The sequence below is a fragment of the Gigantopelta aegis genome, unplaced genomic scaffold (genome assembly GCF_016097555.1).
Source record: "Gigantopelta aegis isolate Gae_Host unplaced genomic scaffold, Gae_host_genome ctg3563_pilon_pilon:::debris, whole genome shotgun sequence".
NCBI lineage: Eukaryota > Metazoa > Mollusca > Gastropoda > Neomphalida > Peltospiridae > Gigantopelta > Gigantopelta aegis.
In genome coordinates, this window is record NW_024533403.1 from 14,745 (window position 1) to 25,000 (window position 10,256).

At 43.4% G+C, this 10,256-nt stretch overlaps 1 protein-coding gene across 1 annotated transcript in view; it reads left to right on the forward strand.

Annotated features, from left to right (window-relative positions):
- The first annotated feature begins 6,865 nt into the window (after positions 1 to 6,865).
- The window catches only part of LOC121392242 (fucolectin-4-like), an 18,167-nt gene continuing 14,776 nt past the window's right edge, over positions 6,866 to 10,256 (forward strand). Inside the window, exon 1 of the mRNA XM_041523555.1 lies at positions 6,866 to 6,878. Coding sequence (XP_041379489.1) covers positions 6,866 to 6,878 — 13 coding nt within the window. The remainder of the gene's footprint in view (positions 6,879 to 10,256) is intronic.

Consider the following 10,256-nt stretch of genomic DNA (forward strand, 5'->3'; position numbering starts at 1 on the left):
CCCCGTTACGTAAAAAATATACTACTATAGACATATTTTGTTAACAGACCAGGACGCGTTGTTTTATCATTTATTGATAAATGTGACGCCACTGGTTCCCCGCGTCCTCGCGAGGTTTAGAGAAAAAAAAAAATTGACATGGGCGACTATTGATTAGTCTACCATATATCTTTGACACCCAATAGCCGATGTATTTTACCTTTCGTTAAACATTCGTCCGTCCGTCCGTCCGTTCTTTCGTTCGTTCGTCCGTTCTTTCGTTCGTTCGTCCGTTCGTTCGTCCGTTCATTCGTTATTTCGTTCGTTCGTTCGTTCATTTGTTCGTTCGTTCGTTCATTCATTCGTTCATTCATTCGTTCATTCGTTCATTCGTTAATTCATTCGTTCGTTCGTTCGTTTGTTCATTCGTTCGTTCATTTGTTCGTTCGTTCGTTCATTCATTCGTTCATTCATTCGTTCATTCGTTCATTCGTTAATTCATTCGTTCGTTCGTTCGTTTGTTCTTTCGTTCGTTCATTCATTCGTTCATTCGTTCGTTCGTTCGTTCATTCGTTCGTTCGTTCATTCGTTAATTCATTCGTTCGTTCGTTCGTTTGTTCGTTCGTTCGTTCGTCCGTCCGTCCGTTCGTCCGTTCATTCGTTATTTCGTTCGTTCGTTCATTTGTTCGTTCGTTCGTTCATTCATTCGTTCATTCATTCGTTCATTCGTTCGTTCGTTCGTTTGTTCATTCGTTCGTTCATTTGTTCGTTCGTTCGTTCATTCATTCGTTCATTCATTCGTTCATTCGTTCATTCGTTAATTCATTCGTTCGTTCGTTCGTTTGTTCATTCGTTCGTTCATTCATTCGTTCATTCGTTCGTTCATTCGTTCGTTCGTTCATTCGTTAATTCATTCGTTCGTTCGTTCGTTCGTTCGTTCGTTCGTTCGTCCGTCCGTTCGTTCGTTCGTTCGTTCGTTCGTTCGTTCGTTCGTTCGTTCGTTCGTTCGTTCGTTCATTCATTCATTCATTCATTCACTCCAATTACAGCTAAAACACAGTCGTTGTGGGAACACACTCCAATAAAGAACTCCACAGTATGGTTATTATTGCAGATGGCTGCAATACATTCGCTTTTATGTTTTCTTTCCAATTTAGGTTAAAGCACGGCTATTCTGGCCAAACGTAAGACTCCAACATAACGGGATATACCTTCCCCGTGTTCAGCGAGAGCGAGCGACGCTAACTAACGTTCGCAAACTATTTCAGTGGTCATTAGGTTTAAAGTGAAGCGCATAAACCAGTCTAGCCAATGTTTGTTTTTCTGCTCGGTTTGGCTGACACAGCCCTGGGCTATGTGTAGAGTAAAAACCAGTCTAGCAAGCGTAGGCGGTAAAACTGCTGACTAAATGTACCTCTGGGTTTCGTTTAGTCACACAGAGCACATAAAGGTTCGGTAGACTGGTTCTTGCGCGTCGTGTTAAATCGAATGACTGGATTGGCAGATCCAGAGGGAGAAAACGGGGGTCTTGTGACCCCCCCCCCCCACACACACACACACACTCACCCCCACCCCCACACTCACCCCACCTCATCCCCTCTCTCACCCTACCCCCACACTCACCCCATCCCCACAATCACCCCCACCCCATCCCCAGTCACCCCCACTCCCACACTCACCCCACCCCATCTCCACACTCACCCACACCCACGCACACCTATCCCCACAGTCACCCCACCCCCACACTGACCCACACCCCATCCCCATAATCACCCTCACCCCACCCTCACCCCATCCCATCCCCACACTCACCCACCCACCCACCCACACCACATCCCCACAGTCACCCCCACCCCCACACTCACCCACACCCCATCCCCACAGTCACCCTCACTCCCACACTCACCCCATCCCATCCCATCCCATCCCCACAGTCACCCCCACCTTCACCCTCTGCCCGTTTGAAGTTCCCTTTTAGTGACTTTTTTTTTTTTCTATATTCACAATACACAACACTAAATTGCCCCAAACACGCGTATCTGAGCGTCTTTATTTTACACTTTCCCTGGGAGCATGCCCCCGAATTCGCACCTTCTCCCCCTTACAGAATTTGCTTCTTTTTAAGAGGTTTTTTTTTTTCCTTTAATTTTGTGACATTAAGCCTAATGAGGTCTGGTCTGTGCTAGCTTTGAGTTAGTAAACTAGTCCTCTTTTGAGTGGTGCCGGGAGGATGTATACATGTCAACTAGTGGTGTCGTTAAACTAAAACAAAATTCGATGTCAGTCCTCTTTTGAGCGGTGCAGAATGGATGTATAAATGTGACTGTGTCTGACCTCCTATAGACGAGGCATTAGATTGAAAGTTATGGAATCTAACTCAAATCAAAACAGTCCTGTTAGTGAGTTGCGATTATATCAATGATTATGACGATACTCTCTCTCTCTCTCTCTCTCTCTCTCTCTCTCTCTCTCTCTCTCTCTCTCTCTCTCTCTCTCTCTCTCTCTCTCTCTCTCTCTCTCTCTCTCTCTCTCTCTCCCTCCCTCTCTGGTATGTGTTATCCTGTCTACGGGATGGTGCATATAAAAGATCGCGTGCTGCTAATCTAGAAGAGTAGCCCATGAAGCCAGAGTTTCCTCCCTCAATATCTGTGTGGTCCTTAGCCATATGTTCGACGCCATATAACCGTAAATAAAATGTGTTGAGTGCGTCGTTAAATAAAACATTTCCTTCTTTCCTTCCTTCCTTTAATAGATTTATAGATTTATAGTGCCATTTAAAACATATTTAAATAATAATTAACTTTTATATCCAGATTGTTCCGGTTCGCGACTGGCATATACACATAGCACAAATAAATCCGTGGGGTATCTTTTTCACACATTGTTTATTTGTAAAAAAAAGTGGGTTACTAGAGTAACAAACTTGCCATTGTGTTCACTTCTCGCAGTCTTTGATAAATATAAAAGAAGAAATGTATTCCCTTGAGGAAACAGTATTAATTAATAAAGCGCATGCGCATGCCCAGAAGCCGAACCTACCTCTTTGCACTAAATAATTTTTGTTATTTTGATAGTAATCTGTAATCTGTATATATATAAAGAGAAGACGTAATAGAAAAGTAAAACCAAAAGTTATGTACTAAGATGTTTAAATATGTTACTGTTTGGATTATTCTATGTGTTTTTCGAATTAATGGTACGTACAAAGCTATTTAAAGGGACATTCCTGAGTTGGCTGCATTGTAAAATGTTTCCGACTAATAACATATTTCTACGATTAAACTTACATATTAAACATATTTTCTTGTTTAGAATATCAGTGTCTGTATATTCAATGTATTTCTGGTCGTCTTAATATTTGTAAGAAGCCCAAACTGGATATTGTTTTCAAATAATTTTGTACGTACGAACAAAAACCATATTTTAAGAAATAAAATGAAATTTACCTCTAGTACAAATATTAGTACGATCAGAAACACGTTTAATATACAGGCACTAGTATGGTATACAGGAAAATATATTTGATATGTAATTACAATCGCTAAAAGGTCTCTGTTAGTCGATAACATCTCAAAAATTGCAGCAAACTCAGGTATGTCCTTTTAAACTTTTAAGTTTACATTTTATTTTAATTAAGTTTTGATCAATAAAAATACATAAGCGATCACTGGAATTTCTAAATACGGGTGGTGGTGGATCCAGAAACCAATTTGCGGGGTGGGGTGGGGTGGGGTGGACTAACGGAGAAAGGGCATATCAACGGGGGGATTAAAAGACGAAAAAAGGGCACTCGAATAATATTAGGTTGGGGTGACACGGTGCTTACGACACTATTGGAGTAGCGACTACGTTTAAGATATCTTAACACCATAGACATCTATGTCTGTGACGTCATTACAGATTAAATTCCAGTCTATACAGTTTTATAAGCACGGACCACGGCCCAGTTTCACAAAACATCGTAAGCATCGATTCGCACGTAAATGAAAATCTACGACTAAACCACAGTTTTTATTACTATTAACACAGCAACAAATATAGGTTGAAGTACACATAATTCATTTTCATCAGGCGAGCGCTTTACCACTGGGCTACGTCAGGCCCCATATTTTTTGAAGCAAATACAGCCCTCAGTATTACACCTGAACCAAACACTTCATTTCAACTTATTTTCGTGCTTAGGTCCAATTAAGGTTCAAGCACGCTGTCCTGGCCTCACACCTCAGCTACCTGAGTTGTATGTTCAGGACATTGTGTTAGTGGTTAGTGAGAAAGAACAGGGTGTGTTAGTCTTACACCTACGCATTGAGTCATTAAAACTCTCGCTCTGGGTGGGAGCCCGTACCGGGCTGCGAACCCTGTACCTACCAGCCTTATGTCCGATGGCTTAACCACGACACCACCGAGGCCGGTCGAACCAAACAGATAAGCTGGGATCACACTGGGAGTGAATACTCGCGTTCAAGTTCGCCTTGTCTTTGTCAAGCGCATGGATAAAAATCCACTTCGACTTCGATTTCGGTAATATGGTCACCACGGAAACAGACCGTAGCAAGGCCAGGCTTGGATCCACGATTTGGTTGGGGTTTTTTTTTTACAGATGTGTCTGAATGTAAAGTGGTATATTAGTGGTGAATGAACACTAAATTAAGAGAGAAAAACTCCACCCCACCCCACACACACCTCAAAAAAGAACAACAAACAAAACGAACAAACAAAAAAAGAACAAAATTATTTTTTCCGTAAGGAGTGGGTTGGATCCAGAGCCCCTCCAACCCCAACCCCTCCAACACATAAACTGGATCGGCCTGCAAGGTTTCGCAAATCGATCCAAGTTAAATTTTAACAAGTAAATATTATCGGAGTAAAAAATATATATAAATCGTTACACATTTGTTTTTTGTTGTGCACCTTATAAAACACCTTGTGCTGGAGGGGAAGGGGTAGACTGAGACAAGCGACGTTTTTAGGGGGGGGGGGGGAGAAGTCGGTTCATGCTTCCCTAGACTATACGTTTTTTAACAAAGGAAGAAAATAAATAAGAAAAAAGAAAATTTGCTTGGATCAGGGGATGTCTTCTCCCCGTCTTCCCCCACCCCCTCCGATCGTATTAATAATTGAACAACAAATCAAAAGAAAATCACATGATTTATACATCTGATTAAAATTAGCTCTACTGGGTCTAACAGTAGATCTAATAGCACTGCGTGGACTCCCATGTCCAGGTGAGATTTCATCTATAAATAACTATTTTAATATCGACCAATTACATTTCGTCTTTTATAGCGTTATTTGGGAGCATACAAATTCTAAAAATATCGGGCGAGACTATTTATGCAATAGGCAAACTTGTTGGTCTATTTCAACATTGGGGTTTGGTAGAGTTGAAAATGGGCAGAATTTTGAAAATAGCAATTAGCAAAAAAGTTAATAGAATTTTAAAAAAGACAAAAAGTTACAAGCCAAAAATAAAAAGAATTGACTGCTCGGCCGAATAGTTATATAATTTGGAGCATTTTGGAAGGACAGTCCAAAAATAAATAAGAGAAAGCAGAGAGGATCGGACTATTTAATAATACTGAAAAAAACAAGTAATTTCGACATAAATTTTGAACGAAGGTCTAAATGTTTAAAGTCCGATCTATATGTCCACGTGAGTGGCCTCGCTAAGTCCGTTAGGGTGCACAGCTTGTAGGGACGAGACGAGTTGCATCCTGTCAAGAAAACTCCTAGGCTGACAGGTGTAGTGCTGTGCTGAAAGACAGAGTTTTAGTCCAAAAATAAAATTAGAGAGCTCGGTCGAAAAGGTTTTAAGGTGATTTGGGCAATTTAGAGGGACTATCAAAAATAATGTGTGTCGGACTATTTATAAAAAACTAAACATAAATGTTTTAATTACAGCCAAAATGTTTAAATTCCGACTAAGCCCTTACCTAGAAGCAAAGTTCTTGGAGGTTGGCCTACGGCGAACTGATAAGCGGAGAACCGGCGAGGATGGTGATGGACACGCCGGTAGTCATGACTATCATGTGGATGGTGTGGCTATCCATCTCTCTAACCAGGACCGCTTGTCGGTAGACTTAAATAGAAAGAAATCTTTTATTTAACGACGCACTCAACACATTGTATTTACGGTTATATGCCGTCAGACATATGGTTAAGAACCACACAAATACTGAGAGAGAAAACCCGCTGTCGCCACTTCATGGGCTACTCTTTTCGATTAGCAGCAAGGGATCTTTTATATGTACCATCCCACCGACAGGGTAGTACATACCACGGTATTTGATATACCAGTCGTGGTGCACTGGCTGGAACGAGAAATAGCCCAATGGACCCACCGACGGGGATCGATCCCACACTGACCGCGCATCAAGCGAGCGCTTTACCACTGGGCTATGTCTCTCCCTGTCAGTAGACTCCTTCTCGGCGCTGAGTTAGTACCAACCCCGTCTTGCCGGCTGTAGACTTGATGGTGTATAGCTCGTAAGCGCTTCCAGCAGACAGTTGTTGGAGCTCTGGTTCCACCAGTCCGCCCATCAGTGATGCCGGATCCGAGGTGTCCCCCTGCATGAACTTCAGGAAGCCGGACCTGATTTCCCCGATCTGAACTCTCCAGACGGCTTCCGAGTCGGAGGGGGACGGTGCTGGTGAAAGTGGAGGCCTTGCCTTGTCAGGCTGGTCGCTCGGCTCAACGTGTAGGCGGTGGCGTAGAGGGAGATGGAGGTCCGTCTGCGGGCGTCTCGCACATCGGCGCGTTGAGAGCATCCCTCGCTGTTAATGCACCTGGCGCACTTTTCCTTTTCCTCCACCTCTTTCACTTCGTCTTCTCGACCGCGTCGCCGTACACAAAAGTGTCACGTTTGCCCGTGACCCGGTGTACACGATGTGGTACTCGAGTAAGTCCCCGTAGCTTTGTATCAGTCCCTCTAGGGGGGGGGGGGGGGGGGGGGGGGGGGGGCGTTAATGCGAGAGAAACTGTCGACACGTCTAATCTCATCGTGAGTCAAGCTGAGAGTGTTTCGTCTTGAGTGCGAGTATGAATAATTTTTACATGCTCATATACCACTAGAGTTTCGAGCATTTCCGTCCCGGGGCCTGTCTCTGGATAGCCAGGGGTTTGTCCCGCGATAGAAAAAAATTTAGTGGACAATTTTGAAATTTACATCTAAAAATTAAATAGTGGGCCTTTAATATTTTCATGCGCATCTCTAATTAATATAATTAATAAAGAAAATTCTACTCATTAAATTTGGTCGCTAGATTAGATCGGGTGGTCAAAAAGAAATTAGATAAGATCGGTGGCATGACTCGGGATGGAGGGGGGGGGGGGGGGGGGGTAGAGTTGAAAATGGGCACAATTTTTAAAATAGCAATTAGTAAAAAAGAATTGACTGCGCGGTCGAATATTTATATAATTTGGAGCATTTTAGAAGGACAGTTCAAAAATAAATAAGAGAAAGAAGAGAGGATCGGACTATTTAATAATATTAAAAAAAGAAAGTAATTTCGACATAAACTTTTGAAAGAAGGTCTAAAAGTTTAAAGTCCGATCTATATGTCCACGTGAGTGGCCTCGTTAAGGCCGTTAGGGTGCACAGCTTGTAGGGAAGAGATGGGTTGCATCCCGTCAAGAAAACCCCTAGACGTTGAAGGTGTAGTGCTGTGCTGAAATACAGATCTTGAGAAGCCGGATCCGTCTTAACGAGAGAGAGAGAATCAGACTAGGGTATAGTCCAGTCGTCATGGGTTGGTATAGTGGTGCGGACGGGCCCGACTCCGGAGGACACGAGATGGTATCACAATAAAACAAAGTAAAGTCTAGAAAAGAGTAGTAGGGGCTGACCCCGCTTCCTATTTCTTCTTAGAGTGGGGCGGTCAATCTTCCACTGCTGCTAGGACAGGCTCGGACATGTAGAGACTAAACGCGAACAACTGTGGCGTCCTGCAGAATGGCCGTCATACGAGTCACGAAAAAGACAAGTCAACAAAGTCAGATGGAGAAATGACGTGGAGGCAAGGAATCTCGCTAAAATAGAATCCAACCTGGTGGTGCAGACTGTCGAATTGAGAAGCGTTCCAGCGTTCAGTCAGTTCCAGTGGCCGCATACATCCCAGTAATAAACTTCACTTTGCTGACTGTGACGGAACATGCTCTTATTTCTTTTCGCCTGTGGCGATATTAATTGTTTTAGAGGGCCGTGTGCAGTCTCAATATGCACTTAAGCCCAGGTGGGCACTTTGTTACGTAATACCCCCGGGCGACCGTGGTCGAGATGTGCCTAATACACACCCAGCCCAGGTGCGGAGGCCATGTGGCCAGTAGTTACGTAATACCTCCGCGAGTGCGGTTTTTACGATCGTGATTTTGGCGACTAGGCGTCAGCAAGTCTGGTCATCTAAGAAAAATTGTCGTCTTGGTCTCTGTGGAAATATCACTTGTAGGTATTCGGTGCCGCGATGTACCCCCAGGCGATACTGGGATTTTATAATAAATAGCTACTTTATATATAGATCTTATCTCTGATCATACCTAGAGACGAGCCACTCGGGTTTTAAACTGCCCGATACAGAGAGATCTAATAGATATACAGTTAGGAGAGATATTTGGATAATCGTGTTTCATTCAGTTACGGGTATTATAGGATCCCCGTGACACTGACGAAAACAACGAAGCGAAGGGTCCCCAAGTCGAAACGAACACGTCTTACCGCGTCGAGCTCCAGACTGGGAATGTTTCGTCTTGATGATGATGATGATGATGATAACTAGTTTAACGTGCCCATATACCACTAGGGTTTCGAACACGCCCATCCCGAGTCCGACCGATAAGATCGGTGGCCTGACTCGGGATGGAAAGGGGGGGGGGGGGGGTGAAAATGGGCAGAATTAGTATAGAAGTTAACAGATTAAATAAAAAAAATTAAAAGGTTACAAGCCAAAAATAAAAAAGAACTGACTGCTCGGCCGAATATTTATATAATTTGGAGCATTTTAGAAGGACAGTCCAAAATTAAATAAGAGAAAGGAGAGAGGATCGGACTATTTAATAATATTTTTAAAAAAAAAGAAGTAATTTCGACATAAAATTTGGAACGGAGATCTAAAAGTTTAAAGTCCGATCGATATGTCCACGCGAGTGGCCTCGTTAAGGCCGTTTGGGTGCACAGCTTAAAGGGACGAGATGGGTTGCATCCCGTCAAGAAAACCCCTAGATTGACAGTCGATAGACGTTGAAGGTGTAGTGCTGTGCTGAAATGCAGATCTTGAGAAGCCGGATCCGTCTGAACGAGAGAGAGTATCAGACTAGGGTATAGTCCAGTCGTCATGGGTTGGTATAGTGGTGCGGACGGGCCCGACTCCGGAGGATACGAGATGGTATCACTATAAAGCAAGGTAAAGTCTAGAAAAAGAGTAGTAGGGGCCGACCCCGCTTCCTATTTCTTCTTAGAGTGGGGCGGTCAATCTTCCAGTGCTGCTAGGACAGGCTCGGACATGTAGAGACTAAACGCGAACAACCGTGGTGTTCTGCAGAATGGCCGTCATACGAGTCACGGAAAAAACAAATCCGACAGTCAGACGGAAAAATGACGTGGAGGCAAGGAATCTCGCTAAAAAAGAATCCAACCTGGTGGTGCAGGCTGTCGAAACGAGAAGCGTTCCAGCGTTCAATCAGTTCCAATGGCCGCATACATCCCAGTAGAAAACTTCATTTCGCTGACAAAAACAACGAAATGAAGGACCCCCAAGTCGAGCACACGAAAGCACGTGCAGTGTGCACAAGCGAAACAAACACGTCTTACCGCGTGGAGCTCCAGACTGGGAATGTTTCGTCTTGAAACTAATTTTATGTAAAAATTTATATTGCAATTAGTTTCCGGCATACTTCGTAATTCATCCGAATCATTTCGTATATCCTCGGCATAATCCCGAATCATTTCGTATATCCTCGGCATAATCCCGAATGTTTTGAAATTCTTTTCAAATCACTGGCATGATTTTGCAAGTAAGGTTTTGATTGGTCAGCTGAACATGAGCTCCAACGGGCTGCTGTTAGATCCACATGTAATAGTGGAGCTAATTTTAATTAGATTGATGATTTACATAGACCGGTATCTCAGACTACTTTTTGTAACGTAGAATGCAAATACATCGTCAGCATAAAACATAAAACCAGTTAACTATTGGCGAATCCTGAATATATTTGATTTTCCCAGGCACAGCTGAAGCAAGTGGACACTGGGGGGCTGACTGAGATCGATGACGCAATGCAAACC